The sequence below is a fragment of the Puccinia triticina genome, chromosome 6A (assembly GCF_026914185.1).
Source record: "Puccinia triticina chromosome 6A, complete sequence".
NCBI classification, from domain to species: domain Eukaryota; kingdom Fungi; phylum Basidiomycota; class Pucciniomycetes; order Pucciniales; family Pucciniaceae; genus Puccinia; species Puccinia triticina.
The window spans coordinates 3,136,232-3,152,406 of record NC_070563.1 but is presented as its reverse complement, the minus strand read 5'-3'; the positions used below and the strand labels follow the sequence as shown (position 1 = coordinate 3,152,406).

The window sequence follows — 16,175 nt, the reverse complement described above, 5'->3', positions numbered from 1 at the left end:
CAGTTGGATATATTATTTTCAAAAAAAAAAAATCCTCATGTAATTGGATATAGTATTAAAATTTCATTGCGGAAAATGGAAATAACAGTACTGTTATTGGAACAAAAAAAAATACAATAACTATACTATACCAATATCTGTATAGTCAAGGCCCATTGTTGCCACAGAGAACAAGTGCTACCTGGCGTTCCTAAATAAGCCCCTGCCTTTACAGCAAGGAATGGGGAGTTGCAATGGTTTGCCTATGCAATAAGGTTTCTTTCTGTGGCTGGGAAGCCATTTTGGTTGGTGGGGGATGTTTGGCAGTGCCATAATGTTTTTGAGAATTAGAGTTTATGTTTACCCCTGGTTCAGTGTGTTATTGCAGTAACCATGGGCAAAACATTTTGAAAAAATAATAATACTATACAGGTGATTTGCAGTGAGGGCCAATACCAACAATGTCACCATTATGATACATGTATTTTAGGGGAATATACAGTGTATCATAATTGGGGTCTGTTACATGATAATTGCAAAGTAGTGTTGCACATCAGTGCACCAATGCGCTAACAATACAATGTATCAAATGTGCCAATACATCATTTCAAAGCTCAATGTAGCACATTGAGCCTTTACTATGTGCCGTTACAGCCTATTATGTATTGGAGCGGTGGCGCATTGGCCCCTTGATACATAAATTCGAAAAAACCTGTAGCACATCAGCGCACCGTTACACAAAACAAAATTTCCCGTGTTACAACACCATTACAGTGTAACGGCAATACATTAAGATAAATTACACACCACTTCAAATACATTTATTGTAATGGTTACCTTGTTGCCAATACTAGTACAGTTGCTAGTATACAGTGGTACACCCGGCCCTGTATGATAACAGAACAGCCCAGCTATCATAGATTAAAGTGTAGGCCCATTGTTGAGTTTTGTCACTTTTTTCCTTTGGCTATTAGCCAAAGGAAATAATGCCTTTTTCTTTGGCTAAAAGCCAAAGGACAGCAGAGCTGGCCGGGCCAGCTCCACTGGAGCTGGGATACATTGTATTGGTGTATCTGATACATACCCATACAATGTATTTCTGTATCTGATATAAAGCAATACATTATATTGTTGTATCCAATAAATAGCAATACATTGTATTCCTGTAAGGGTTGGGAAACCCTTCACTGTTTGAAGGCAGAGAGGCACTGGGGAACAAGGCTCAAAGGCCTGAGACGTCTAGAACCAACGTCCTCAGGGGCTTTATTGCAATGACAGCTCGGCAGAGAGATGTCAAAGGGGTCCGGAGGTCTCTGCCAGGCTAGGAAGGAGGGGGAGGACTTGAGACTAAATCCCTGGCTGTTGGGTCATGTGATAGGTTTTGTGACACCTAGTGAACCCCGCAAGGCGTGCAGGGCTTCACAATTCCTGTATCCAATGTGTACCAATACATACCAATGTATCTGATAAATACCAATACATAGAAATACAAGGTATCATTGTATCAAATACATGTCCAATGCATACCAATACGTATCCAATATGTATCCAATACATACCAATACATATCCAATATGTATCCAATACATACCAATACGTATCCAATACAATATATTATACACCTTGCCAAGTGTTTTTAAAAAAACAGCCCTAACCCCTAAAACCCACCCCCTAACCCCCAAATGGTGCATGGGGGTAGTGGGAATTGAACCAGCAACCATGCTGTAAGGGGGTTTGCAGCTGCGCTGCAAATCATTGGTTGTGCTGCCCAGGTTTTGTGGCAAGGTTCCTATGTACTCAGCTCCACCAGCCCGGCCAGCTCCAGTGCTCCTTTGGCTAAGAGCTAAAGAATTATAGTGCCACAGGTGCCATTGTGGGTCATACAGATTGAGTGAAAACTTTTACAGGTCTTACCATGTCACTCCTGGCAACGGTGGGCCAATACACTTACGTTATTTGTTAGTGTAGTGTATTCTAGCCAAAACCAGCTAACAATAACAACATTTTCTGTTATCTCGTTTTTTGTGTTGCTAACAATACAGGAACTTGCCCAGGAAATAGTGATGGATAACAGCAATAACTGTTATTGTATCCTGTTAGTAGCAATAAAATGCCTGTTATTGTTGTTATTGCTGTTACTTCCTGTTATTGTTAGTATGGATACTTGTATCTGAGATAACAAATAACATGAATTTGGGAGTCAATAAAATGGCTACACTAACAGTTATTGTCCAATAACGTTAGTGTAGTGCAGTGGTCCATTGCTGCTCCTGGCCCATCCTTGGCATCTTAAACTATCATTCTGCTAGTCACAATCCTCTCAGACACATTTTGTTACCTACAGGCTGATGGGGCCGCCCACAGGTCTGCAGCTTTTGCGCTGGGGGCCTTCATATCCATCCTGTTTTGACCAGTGCACTTGACACAGGCTGAGGGTTGAGCCTGTGGCAACCTGCTGATGCTGGAGGGCTAGGTTGAAGTTTGCATGAGATTACTTTAGAGATTGTTGATTTGAACCCGGGTACCCCCTTGTATCCGGCTACACGTAGGCATTTTTGGCCTAAATGAGACACCTGCTCCCACACCCTCACCAGCAGAGCAGGTACCAGCGGTACATGTGTAGGTATTTGCGGGTACCCACCAATTAAACAGACTCATTAGTAGATTCTCCCCCGCCAGGTGTGGCACTGGGGGTGGTGGTTGAATCAACCAATCCTAGTTAGCTTTGGCAACCAGGAGGTTTCCCTCTGGCGGCTGGGGTAGCTTTGGCAACCAGGTGATTTCCTTATGATCCTCAAGGTAAACTCTGTGACCAGGAGGTTGCCTTCTGGTCGCGCGCCAAGGGTGTTTAACGTCTGCAACCAGGTGGATTTCATCTTGGTTGCCGAGGTTGTATGACCTTTGTGACCAGGATAATATCCTTCTGGTTGCCAAGGGTTTATAATATGTGCAACCAGGAGGTTGTTTTCTTCTGGTCGCCAAGATGAAGCCCCAGCAACGGCAAGGAGTCCCTCCTTGTTGATGAGGTTGTATGCTATTGGCAACAAGACGGGTTTTTCTGGCTGCCAAGGCTGTAAAACTCTGGCAACCGGAAGGGATCAGACCTTCCGGTCAAAGAGGTGGGCGGGTGTGGATTGAATTACCCGGGTACCTGCTGGCTTTTTCCTGGATTCTCAGACATCCGCACCCGCACACCCTGGTGGGTACCTGGTGGGTACCTGGCGTGGCCAACAGATAGTGGGTACCTGCAGCAGGTTCAAATAAACAATCTCTAGATTGATTTTTTTTGTATGTTTAGATTAGATGAGGTTGCCTTTTTTTGTATTTTTGTTGAGAGGTTTTTTTGGTATTTGTTTTCCACTTTTGTAACTTGGGAAAACCCTTGATTTTTTTAAAAACAAATTTGTGAATTTACTGGGGGATCAACCCTTGATCTTAATTTTTCAAGTGTGGCAAAACTGTATGGCCAGCAGGTACTTGTAAGGGTGGATAGGTACCTGCCAATGGGTAACCAGTGCCATCCCTAGCTGGCAGTGAGGTTCAAAATTTTCATGCTTCAGACCTTGAACCTGGAAAGGCTATAATTGAGTGATGTCTTATCTTCAAGCTCTTATTTTGCATTACACACCCAAGATGTGACAGACATATAATTCTGAGATTTGACAACAGCTTCTTTCACTTATCCTCTTTTTTTTTGAGGCCTGGCCACCTCTGTTTGTGGAAATAAGCTGCAAAGGGAAATTTTATTCATGTTGTCTGTTATTTATATAGAAGATATTCAGTCTTCTTGGAAAGATAGAAAGTATGATTGAGACTTATTTGTTAAAATAAGGGTTGAAATTATTTAAAGCAAAGGTACAGGTTCAACAGATCTCCCTTTATGATCAAGAATGATATGTCCTTTATGATGAAATTCATGTGCCAGGTATTGATATTCACCATGACCATATCTACCTATCAGCTGAATATGATCGTATTCTGGTATTAAGTATATATGTTTTTCAAAGTAATGCATTAATATGTTGAACACAAAGACCTTTTCATGGTGAAATAAGGGTTTTCCCTCATCCTCCCTTGCCAGAGACCACGCAATTTGAACAGCAGACTGTTGTCTTTCAACATGGGCAGATTTTGAATAATTATGCAGGAGAGCTAGTGCTGTCATCCTATTCTGAGAAGTGTATTTTGCCATCTTGGCCCTTGAAAATCTACTTTCAATGAGATATTTCAAGGTTTTGATTCCCTCATCCTCTTGATCTTTAACTGGGTTTAAAATTGCCTTTTCCATACGTCGATCCGTTGCAGGCCCTACCGACAGGATCTTGTTCCATTCTGCATCTTAAAATAAAATCAAAAGCACATGTAAGATACTTCAAAACAGAAACCTTAAACCTTGTGATTCAGTGTATCTTTTATGACTTACAAACTCTTTTGTGTTTTCCATTGCCTGGGAAGAAAAGAGCTTGATGGATAATTTTATCAAGGAGATTTGTCAGTTTTGAATTTAAAATCAGTAATGACAAGGTCTTCCCATATGTGAAACACATACATACCTTTCTCCCACTGAGTGCCAGCAGATTGTCGGAATGACATCGGAAAGGATTTCATGGCTTTGTTTAAATGCGTATGAATCACGATTCTTAACTTCTTAATTTGGTCGTATTTAAGTCGCAGAGTATGGAGACCGTAAAATAGGGTAGAATGGAAATCAGAGATGATGCTCTCATGTTTGGTGCCAATTTCGATGAATTTTTTAACCCATTCCTCCAAGGCTTTGGGCGATATTTTGCGTTGCTTGAAGAGATAGTCCAAAGCCTCTTGGACTAGGCGAATTTGCTGATCGATCGTCATAGAATCCGAGTAACGTTTTTTAAATAATGTAACCGCTTTAAGATCTTGTTATAACAATGTATGTTTCAAGTAGTGATGGAAATTCATCAATGTCAGTACTCCATTCATAGGATGCTAAAAAACGGTAAATGAAGTAAAAAAAAGAAAAGTAAAAGGATGCAATGTTGACTGAAAGCTATTGAGCCATAGGCAAAATGTACCTGAATCCCATATACTCGCCAGGCGCCCGGATTTGAAAAACCCCATCTTTTCCACGTCTCGGGCAAATGCGTTGTTTGTGATTTTATATGGAAGCACGTATCTTTCATCAGGTGAGCCGAGGGTCCGTCCAGGCGTAGACGGTCCCGGCGTGGCGGGAGTCCGTGTAGGTGTAGTCCCTACTGACGCATGGGGTGTCGAAGTGGCTTGCCGGGGCCGCCATGCGGGCGTAGTCGCTTGCGGCGTAAATACTGGTGCCACTTCAGGCTTGGGTCCAGCGAGGTCAGATTTGCTGGCGGCAGGTAAAAGCTCGTCCACCGGGCTGGCGGGAGGCGGTGTCGTAAGTTCGGTGGCCTTGATCAAGCTGCGGGATAAGCTTGCACCGATAGGAAGGACGACAAGTTCACCAATTAAGGCGAAGGCAAGTATGGAATGAGTGAATTGCATAAATAATGAATGATCTTGATTCTTCGTCAGAATATGTGAGAAGAGGTCTGGAAAAGGATGACGGCGAGGAGGACGAACTTCGACTTGGTGATGCTGTTGCAGGATTGAGCTCTGCCGCTGGTGGCTCGGTGGAACCCGCTACTTCACTTTGAAGCGGCTCGGCCGAGAATGAGACCTTTTCAGCTCGATGACGTTTTACTCCTCGATCGGTAGCTCGTTGGCAAGGTTCTTCTTAGGAGAACCAGCGTGTTTGACCAATCAGTCCATCCCCTGAGGTGGCGGGCGGCTCTGTGAGACAGATCCTGCGGGGCCTCGCCGCCTCCTGAGGCTGTAGAAAGGAGCTCGGCTCCAAAGTTTTTGAAATCTGGGGGAGCGCACCGCACCAGCTGGCAGCTTGGCGTTTCAACCGGGACAAACATCCAGGATGGTCGGTCTCACACCTCTCAAGCCAGTATGCACCCAAGCCTTGAGTGAAATATGTCCGTCACCATCATCGCCATCACAGATAAGAAAATATTTTCCACCCGGAAGAACCGACTCCTTGCGCTGTACAGCTTCGTCCAAATTGCACTCCTATGTACCACCTTGGCACCTAACCAGGTCCAGTGACCATTGCCATTCCAGATCTCGCCCATAGCTATGCCTCTTCCAGCTGAGCCACTGACATCTATCACTGGTAATGAACAATCCACTCGAGGATAAATAATTGTGCTTATTTCAAAAAAGTTTGATCTACAAATTTAAATATCTGATGGACTACGTAGTGATTGTTTTGATATACCTCAAGCCAAGCCGCTTTTCGAGAAAAAGTCTAGTCAAAAATATTTACACAGGCAGAAAGATCATTTTTTTCATTCTATGACAAAAGAGAGTTGACGAGGAAGTAGGATGTGGCAGGATGATGAGGAAGTATGATGTGTGACTGGTTTTGACGAATTCATGATATATGTGGTTTGATGCACTAATGTCCAGCGGCGGCACAAAATACAAAGGAAAACAAAGAAAGAGAGGGGAATTCAAGGGAGGAGGGGGACAAGAGGAATCAAACAAACATCTCCCAGGGAGCGTTCTTAGAGCCAGCTGGAGCAAGCAAATCACCCTTGGCGCCCCGACAGCCCTTGACGGGACACTTGATCCATGAAACAGAAGGGGCCGAGGAGCCAGCCAATTTTTTGGTCGGAGCGATGGATTCAGTCGGTGTGGGTGGATTGCCAATGGTACTTGATTGGTCGAGGAGTGAGGGGGTTGGGGGAATGCTGATTGAAAGTGAACCGGCGCTTGGAAGAGCATCAAGTTCATCCTGGGCCTTCCCTTTACCTTTGCAGTTCTTGCTACTAGTCGTCGTTGGGTTGCTGGTCGGCGCGCTGTTCTCCATGGGATGCGCGGGGTGAAGCGAGTCTAATAAACGGTGGCTTGACGGAGAAGGCTTGGTGAAATCGATCGACTTCCTTGCTTCTCTTGCGTCGGCTCTCTCTTTCCTCTTCAAGGCCAACTCAGAGACCGCTTGGACGTTTGAAGTTGATGAAGGTGAAGTGCAGAGCCCCTGAAGTTTTTGAGCTGAGTGAGTCGAGGAAATTTTTCTACGCTTGTTGATACTGTTGGGTAGTTTAGATGAGCTGTCGGCGGCTAGACTAAGTTTTGATGGTCTACCCGGTCGAGTTGGATGATGTGAATTCAACAGTCGTTCTGCGGATCTAGTTTTCTTGGACCAGTTGCTTTCGGCTTTATGTTCCAACGCACGAGTCCTGGCCTGTTCCAAGCATCGAGAATCCACAACATGTCCACAAGCAAGGATCCAGGGTCTCCGGCCATCTTGCGAGCTGTTCGAACACGAATCTTGGCCCATCAGCAATTCTGCGTTACAGCCAGCACAAATCGGTCGGAGTTCCTGTTTCTCTGGTTGGGCGTTGGGATGGTTGTCGCTTTCTACCGAGAGTACTTCGCGGTCAAGTGGGATGATCTCTTTGGAAAAGCCAGATTTGATCTTGAGTGGATGAGAGTCTTCGACTTTGTAAGGAGGAGGCGGGGGTTCTTGAGCGTGAGGGATATCGTAGATGGCGGCAAAGATCTGACGACCCACGACAGGGAGCATGCCTCCGTGAATCTGAGCACTGATCAGCCGAGCACCATCGGTCCTGGTAAAATCCTCATCAGAACTCCAGCCTGAAAACATATGATGTAGACTATCGGTGGGTGGTTGACGACGGGTAGAAGGGGTGGAAGGACGGCTTGTTGCGAGACCTCTCAGTCTAGTTAGACCATTGAGGCCAGCTGCTAAAAACCCGCTGAACTGGCCACCCGAGAAGCGTCCGCCTCCACCGAATTGGAGTCCAGTTGGGTTCGGTCGTCTTGTTTGAGGTGGACGCGTTTCTCTAACGGTGAGGTTGGATGAGCCCTGTTGAGGGGGTGGATCGCCCCTGGCATGACGTGAGAAGTGGCCAGCGTAGATATTAGCGGTTAATGCAGCCATGGGACCTGAAGAAGGAAAATAGAAGAAAATCAGCTTTGCATGTCAACCCAAGACTTTCTCGATCTTTTCTGTGACTTTGAGCAAGCGGGTCCACTGGTAGAAAAAGATGATGAACCTGGTAGATTGGTGAAAGCTCCGATCGGATTACTCGTAGTACTTGGACGATTCGACGATGGTTGGTTGAATGAAGGACGGGTTGATGATGAGCTATTTCGAGGAGCTTGACGAGGGTTGGAAGGCCGGCGTGGGTGGCTCTCGCTGATGATGATGATATCGTCGTCGTCGCCGTCTTGACCATTAGCGCCACTCCGATTCTCAGAGGCCGTGTTGGTGTCAGGCAGTGGGTCTTCGTCGATTGTGAGATCGATGAAATTCTCGGGGCGGTGATAGTGTTCTGGTTGAGAGCCTAAGGGCGGATTCGGTTCTTGTACAGCTTCAGCGGGCAAGGGTGGGGAAGGCTCCATGGGAAGGGATTGATTGTGGGTTGGTTGATTGGTTCTGGTTGGTTCGGGGTTGGTTCGCCAGCGGGGATGGGCAACAAGGGGGGTCGTGGGACTGGGCCCTACATGCGCATGACTGGACACCCCCGCGGGCCCCGCCTGGCTGAGATCGGAATTGGAAACTACACATATTTACATGTCAACGATATCTCATATATGTCTCCCTGATAAGCCCTGATATGTATTGTCTTTCCCAAGAAGCTTGGACCCTTTCAATAGGGGGTTTCAAAGTAGACCCGCGCGTGCATGCAGGTAAATTGGCATAACCCAGGCCCCAATTATAAACACTTTTTTGAGATATTTTTGAAAAGTTTTTGAACTTGCCCAAAAAAGAAATTGAACTTTTTTTTGAAATCTTTTTAATTTCAAAAATACTGCAGATGAACTCAAATACACCCAGGAGGTGTGTTTGAACCATTTTTGGAAAAAAAAAATGTTTTCATTTTGTTTCGGACCTACTTCGCGCAGCAGCGAAAAACTCTTCGCGCACAGAATCAACCGTCCCCTGACGTCAAGCCCGCTGTGCGCGCAAGCCGAAAAATACTTCGCGCACAGCGACTTCCCCCGAAAGAAGGAGGGGATTTTTATCAAAAAAAAATTGATTAATCAAAAGAGGGGGTCTTAACTGCCCTCTCCAAAAAATATTCACCAGGGGGGAATGTGTGGCACTCTCCAGAGAGTGCCAGACCGTAACTTTATCATTCAAATGGTCTGATGTCAGCCTGATCTCAGTCCTGGGTTCAGCAGCAAGGAATTACTACCCTCATTCCCAACTCATTACCAACTGCAGGAAGCAGGTGATGATGAATTAATCAGTCTGCAAGTCTGAACTCATGTTTGAATCCTACTGAGACAATGTTTACCGTCTCCATCTGCATTTTACTTGTAATGTCTCTTGCCCTTCACCTGTTAATCCAGCGCATAAATTCATGGTTTGCTGTCACACATGTCTGCACGTGGAAGCTATTTAGCCAGGATGATTAAAAAACAGCAACTGAGCTGGATTGCTGCTGAGTAGACAATTGTGATTGAGACACTGGGGATGGTGACCTTTGACGTTCTTTGGGAGTGTTTTTGGCAGCTTTATCTACCTCCTGGATCCTAGTTTCCTCTGTGTGCGCAGCATCAGCAACATCTGGAGTAGGAAGTGGACCAGAAGTCAGCCCCTGTTGACAACTGCCAAGAAAAATTACAAGGCCAGATCTTTGAAGTCATTCAAATTAGTTACCCATACCTGTTGGGTTGTGGGTTGTGCATTCCCACCCAAATCGACGAACTGATGTTTTTTGCCCTAGAGATTGCTGACATAGTGCGTGAGTGAGTCTCATCACTGCTGCATGAACCAGCAGGTCAAACACTGCTCTTTTTGTTGCATGTGGGCCACTGATCTTTTTGCTCTACCGGGTATTTCATCCATAAAGGCCATTGATGCACTGACTGGTGAGTTAATTGGGTCGTGTGGTGTAGTGACAACTGATGCCCAAGCAGAAGGTTTCTCTTGCTTGGTTTGAATGTCCCCGATCCTGCATATTGCAACCCAAGTGTGCTGGCCCTACCAATGAAATTGAGCTGGGTGTGTAGATGCAAAGCTATAGTGTTAGATCAGCCAGCGGAGCCAGGCTTGTGAAGTGAGGGCAGCCAAGCCTTTTCAATGCTGTAAGCCAGTTGGGGAGAGTAGACTTCATCTTGACCATATGTGGCAGTTTCAGGGCAGGTCAAACCCTCTGGTGTCCTCGAAATTTTGTTACTCTTGGGGGAAGCGCCACAGACGTGAGCTCGCAAGTCAAGATTAGCAAATTTTATCGGTACCAAACAACGCGCATCGACATATATGCATGTTTGGCCCGAGAAAGGTTTGTGAGTACACAACCAAAGAACATGCGAGGTACAAAGGCTCGTAGCCGTGTAAGCGACCTGGTTGGAGACGAATTCCACCCACGCAAGAGTCTCTCCACAACAGCAAGAACGACGACACCCGGTGCTTTCTAACCCACTCGTCCAACCACAGCTGACACACCCAATCCAAACGTGTGCGCTGATGAGCTCCTACTGTCTCGGCCAGTTCATTGCGCCGATTTTCTCCTCGCGGTTGCCAGCTGCCAACGAGGTACCGCAGGTGGGCTTCCTACAGCGCGGTCACACCCAAGTCCATGTGTATGGCAGCCGACGGATCATGATAGGAGATCTCAGCCCCAGAGCTAGTGAGCAGCTTGGTCCGCTCCTTGGCCCAATATCATCCTGTTTGGCTCCAGTCACGTGTAAGAACTTTTCAGCCGACGATCAGAGTCTCATGAAGATACGCGCATTCGTCGTGATCCGACGAGGGGTCCAACCCAAGCTATGGGGCTGCGTGTTCAGCCGTTTCGAACACATTCAGCATATTCAAACAGCTTTTGCGGCTGCACACTTGGAGTTGACCCCACTGTGGAACTACAACCCAAGCTTATACTTTGACATCCCGCACTTTGTTTCCGACACAGCTGAAGCCGGGATGACAGCTAACGATGCGGGGGTGGCGACAGCTCTTTGGCAATGCCGTACCGAGCTCAAAGCCCATCAACTGACTGCCCTGGTGTTCCTCCGAAAGAATGAATCATCCGTTGATCAGAGTTTAGGACTGTGGCATCATCCCGCGAATGCGTGGCTTCGCCGCTTTACTGCTCAAGCCGGGATCAACACACCGGACCATCCAACCAAAACCCAGTCCCGCGGCTCTATCCTTGCAGACGACATGGGGTTGGGGAAGACATTGACATCCCTCACGTTCATCTTGGCTTCTGCGGATTCTGCTGTGCAGTTTCAATGGGAGGATTGGATCACACGCTCTGCAGCTACATTAGTCATTTGCCCCCTGGCAACACTATCTAACTGGGAGCGTGAGATCAAGATCCACTTTTGGAATGACGCAATCACTTACCATGTTTTTCATGGGCCAAGTCGGAAACAGCTTAGTAGGCAAGACCTGCAATTGGCGTTGGTGGTGCTTACGACTTACGAGATGATTGGGGAGAGTGGGAATAGGCTACATCCAAACCAGCTCACCATTGAATCACTGAATCTGTGCTGGTACAGGATTGTGGTGGACGAAGCTCAGTGAGTTTTGTGGTCGAGATAACATCCTAAGCTAAGAAAGGACACTCATTTTTGTTGATTCAAGCCTGATGAGGAATCCAGCTTCAAACCGGACCCTAAATATTCAGCAACTCAAGTCGCGCTTCGTACTATGTCTAACGGGAACACCGGTGCAGAATCGCCTAACTGATCTTCAAAGTTTGATCACAACGTTGGAGATTGCGCCTTGGGACAACGAGCTCATCTGGAAGAAATGTCTCATTCCACGAATGAAGGTTGGGGCCCCGGAGGCTATCCAGAGTCTGAACCAGCTGATGATTTCGGTCTGCCTTAGAAGAACGAAAGATGTTCTCTTGAACCTACCAGAGAAGGTCGAACATGCCGTGGTAGTCCGATGTAGCCCGCAATGGGAAGAACTATCCAGGGAGTTGCACGCAAGATTCATTGGGGCGTTTGGGAGACTTCGTGCAGCGGGGGAACCGTGGGACCCTGCTGAGTTTTTCCGCCAATTGACCAGGCTTCGCCAATTCTGCAACCATCCGATCTTTGCACGCTCAGAGATGCCGCTCGAAACAACTTGGCGATGGGAGGATTCTGGCAAGATCGTGCACTTGATCAGCAGTCTGCAAGCTTTCTTAAGTGGAGTCCGAGGGATCAATCGACCCAAGGCAGTGGTATTTTCGAGTTACGTAGGATTCTTAGATATGTGAGTTTGAAGTTTTGGTTCCAACTCTGCTGGTGGCGCGTGCTGATTGGTGGTAATTGAAGCATTCGGCAGGCTTTGGGGGAGAATCATATTGCATCAACTTCACTCACGGGGGACTTGACTGTGCGGCAGCGTGATGACAACCTCACCCAATTCCAAGATGATAGTAGCTGCCAAGTTCTCTTGGCATCACTACAGGCAGCCGGAGTAGGAATTGATCTGCGATGTGCGCAGAATGTATATCTTATGGCAAGTTCTCACTGAATTTGGGCGGAAGGCTAAGCTAGCTCATGTGACTCCTGAAACTCTAGGAACCCAGTTGGAACCCAGCAAATGAAAATCAAGCCATTGATTGCCTTTACCGTTTGGGTCAAACCAAGACAGTTTCGGTCTATTGGTACTATATACAAGGGAGCCTTGAGATGAACATATATCAAGTACAGAGAAGGAAGGGAGAATTGGCATTGTGAGCAAGTTGCTGAGGTTTTGTGATGTTACTCTCCCAGTACTCTGACGTTGTTGGCCCCATAGGCTTAGTGTACCAAATGTAGGGAACGAGGAATATGAATGTGCTCAGCTGCTGATGACAAGCTTGCTAGGTTGACATGATAGTACTTACGGAAATGTAACCATTCAAGCGATTGTGACCAGATTTGGCCATTCTACAGGATCGAGTGTATTGAGAAGTTCCTTTTGTGAGTTGGAAAGCGTCTTCAGGTATTCTGGAGAGTAGCAGTTGATGGGTAAGTTGCGAGGCACTTCTTTGAAACTGTGCAATGGGGCGGAGTCGGAAGGCTTTCTGCGGGACTCAAGAAGGAGCTCGAGGGCATATAGCCGCCCATTGGTATTGGCCTTTTTCTGTGCGTAGATTCTGTCTAACTGTGCGGCAAGCAAGGTGAATGAATCTGATCGCCACGACAACGGCAATTTGACAAGAGATTTCGAAGGTGTGGACTCGGTCTCAGAGGTTGCTTTGATGTTGTCAAAGACTGATCGGAGTGTAGGACGGACAGGAAGAGAGGAGAGGGTCTCTTGACGATGTTGCCGAATCTGAAAATGAGTATGTCCCTGTGAGATTAGCACGTGGAGGATATGGAGCTCAACAGGAGAACAATATCTACCTGAATGCGGATTTTGGATTTGCTTTCGGATTGCTTTTTCTTCAATTGCTTTGCCGGGCAGAATCGGCCTAGTCTGAGGCCCTCTTGCCTGCCGACAAACCATTGATGGAGAAGGCCATGCTGGACAGCGGGGTTACTAGCTTCAACAGGATCCATGAAGAACATTTTAAACGCGCCTGATTGATAGGCATTCCACCAATGCTTCAGAATAAATCTGGAAAGCAGCTGGTTCCAAGGGGCGTCCCACGCATGATCCCAGCAGAAGGTATGACCTGGGAAGTGTGATTTTGAAAGGTCATGAAGGAAGATATTTCTGAAGATCGGGTGGACAGTTTGAGATTTGCCGAGCAGGCCTTCCGCAGGAATAGGATCTATCGGGTGAATCAGGATTGAATCAGGAAGGTTGGAGCCTACGTGAAAGTTGTGAGCGGAGGGACGGATTCGCCAGAGATCAGAAACGGGTTTCGTAGCCGAAGTGTTCAAGTCAAGCAGAGTTCTGATGAAGGCAGCCATGCTCCGTGAGCATGGTGACTGGGCACTGCCAGCATAATTGGCTGGGTTGGGGTTATCCCAGTTAAGCTGGGATGCACTCAACCAATTTAAACTTGGGTGATCTCAGCTGATGAAATGTAAATCCAAGGTACCCCCCTTGGGTTTATATTAAATTGGTTGAGATCAACCAAGTTTAAATTGGTTGAGTGCATCCCAGTTAAACTGGGATGACTTCAACCCAGCCAAATATGCTGGCAGTGGGGAATTTGGTATGAAAGTTGAGTAGATAGCGTTGATTTTGGCAACACCTTGGGGGGGTTGACCTTTGAGAAGATTGGCATTCGTGGATGACATGGGGCGTGGGCGATGAGGTGGAATGAATGAGCGGATTGAGGTGGGTGGGGGCCAGAGGTGATGACCTTAAGTGTTGGTGGGATAGGTGGTGATGGGTTGACAAGACAAAGGACAGTCTTTGCACCTTGCAAGCGGGGACGCGATGGGGTCCAAACACTCATATAAGACAAGGGGAGTGATAGGACGTGGTTTATTTGGGTTCTGCATGCCGGGAAGGAAGGGGAAGAGGGCATTTGAGAAATGTCCACCATGATGTTCGGCCGAACATCACGGTGGACATTCCCTGTTGGCTGGACAGTGAGTGTCGGGTAAGCAAGATGGCGGTGTGAGCTCAGGCTCTGGCAAAGGACCGGTTTATTAGTGGTCTGGCGAAGCAAATGTCCACAGTGATGTTCGGCCAAACATCAGGGTGGACATAGGCTTGCAGCGTGCAAGCAGAGAAGCGTAATATCCCAGCGGTGCTGTGGGATTTCACTACACACAGCAGTGTTACTTCTTCAGTAACTTGGTCACCTCGCTCCTTGTCAGCACACACTCATCCATTGTAGATTGTGGTTGATGCGATGGGCTCTGTCTTTTAGAGGTCTTATTTGGCAGTACATGGCTGGGACCAGCCCAGACCAGCTGACTTAATCTGCCTGAAGCAACTTTTTGTTCTGCTGATGGGCCCAGGAGTAAGGCGCGACCAATCTCAACACTTGAGATACCGCCTCTCAGCATTTCGAATGACTCGGGTGGGGGTGTTCGTGGGGCGGGAGAATGCTGAATGTGATTATGACCTCCTGGTGGCTGATTTTTAGTGTAGAAGGGCAATCTGCCACCATTTCTATTCATGTGTGACATTTGCTGTTGCCTGCCGGCGGCGGGAAGGTATATCTCATATTCTGTGGCAGAGGGCCGGTCAAAGGGGACAGGCAGCTTTACAATGGAGCAGTAGCAAGAAGGAGGGAGATCTTGAGGCGGTGTGTTCACTATCCATGACAGAGGCCATTGCTGCATTGGTGGCCCTACCCAAATGCAATCATTCCGGTAAATGCCAGATGGCAAAGTACATTGTTAGAGCCACAAGCTATGATTTACCTTAGCGGCTGAGGAAGGTCCCGGAGGTCGAGGTCCCTTGGGCACCAGTGTCATCTTGATGTCCAGCAAAGTTGGCGCAGACGGGACCTGCAAGCAAGGAGGGACCGGGAGAATGAGTCCGCTGATGCGTGTTAGGGTCTATTAGACACAACTAACCCTTTCCGTGGCGATTTCTGATGGCATTCCATGTGGCGGTCACATCAGGCACTGCCCATTGAGGGATCCTCATGTCTGCGGCATCCGCAAACAATTTGGCTTGAAACTGGTATGCCAACTTGACATTGATCCCATCGTCCGTGATTTCACCTGCCCCTGCAACGACCCGCTCCATCTCTGCGTCCACAAAAATCTGCTTGGCTTGGAGCCACTGGAGCTGCATCAGAGAGAAATTGAAGGTGCTCTTCATGATTCGATTTGGGATGGTAGAATGTTGTTGACCGGGCAACTTATCGAATTGATGGAGGGAAACTTTCGGAGTTAGGTGGATTCGCTTTATCCCACAGGGTCCTACCCTCTGTTTTCTCTGTCGCTTTCACTCAGTCGGGGAGGTTCCACGGTGAGTGGGAGTTAAAATGGGCCTCCGTGGGGGCGTTAAAGCGCTACAATATGTAAATTGGTCACCTGGCAATGTCAATCCCGCTTCTTCTTGAGGAAATGTCTTGAATGGCCATTACCGACATGTCCCAGCAGCAATCTGCATAGCCTCCGGACTTGCTGGATGGAAGTGTGATTTGGCATCGGCATTTCCGACCGAGGCAGTGGCGAGTTGCTTGACTGTAGGAACTATTCAGCTCATTGGGCGCCCTTAGAACCACCTCATCTATTTCTGCACCTGGCACGGCTTGATTTGCAGTGGTAATCATCAGTTGTCCAAGGCCTCAGCTGCATCTCATCTCCAAACCATC

At 47.3% G+C, this 16,175-nt stretch overlaps 3 protein-coding genes across 3 annotated transcripts; 1 reads left to right on the top strand and 2 right to left on the bottom strand.

The window, feature by feature from the left end:
* Nucleotides 1-3,819: 3,819 nt before the first annotated feature.
* Nucleotides 3,820-5,475, bottom strand: PtA15_6A385 (uncharacterized protein; the record flags this gene model as incomplete). Its single annotated transcript, XM_053170084.1, has 5 exons — nt 3,820-3,933; nt 4,016-4,317; nt 4,403-4,441; nt 4,533-4,874; nt 5,031-5,475. The coding sequence occupies 5 exons, from the start codon at nt 5,473-5,475 to the stop codon at nt 3,820-3,822; spliced, it is 1,242 nt and encodes a 413-aa protein (XP_053021311.1).
* A 1,042-nt stretch (nt 5,476-6,517) lies between these two features.
* Nucleotides 6,518-8,409, bottom strand: PtA15_6A384 (uncharacterized protein; the record flags this gene model as incomplete). The annotated part of the gene is made up of 2 exons (XM_053170083.1): nt 6,518-7,950; nt 8,061-8,409. The coding sequence occupies 2 exons, from the start codon at nt 8,407-8,409 to the stop codon at nt 6,518-6,520; spliced, it is 1,782 nt and encodes a 593-aa protein (XP_053021310.1).
* A 6,758-nt stretch (nt 8,410-15,167) lies between these two features.
* Nucleotides 15,168-15,415, top strand: PtA15_6A383 (uncharacterized protein; the record flags this gene model as incomplete). Its single annotated transcript, XM_053170082.1, has 2 exons — nt 15,168-15,219; nt 15,276-15,415. The coding sequence occupies 2 exons, from the start codon at nt 15,168-15,170 to the stop codon at nt 15,413-15,415; spliced, it is 192 nt and encodes a 63-aa protein (XP_053021309.1).
* Nucleotides 15,416-16,175: the final 760 nt, after the last annotated feature.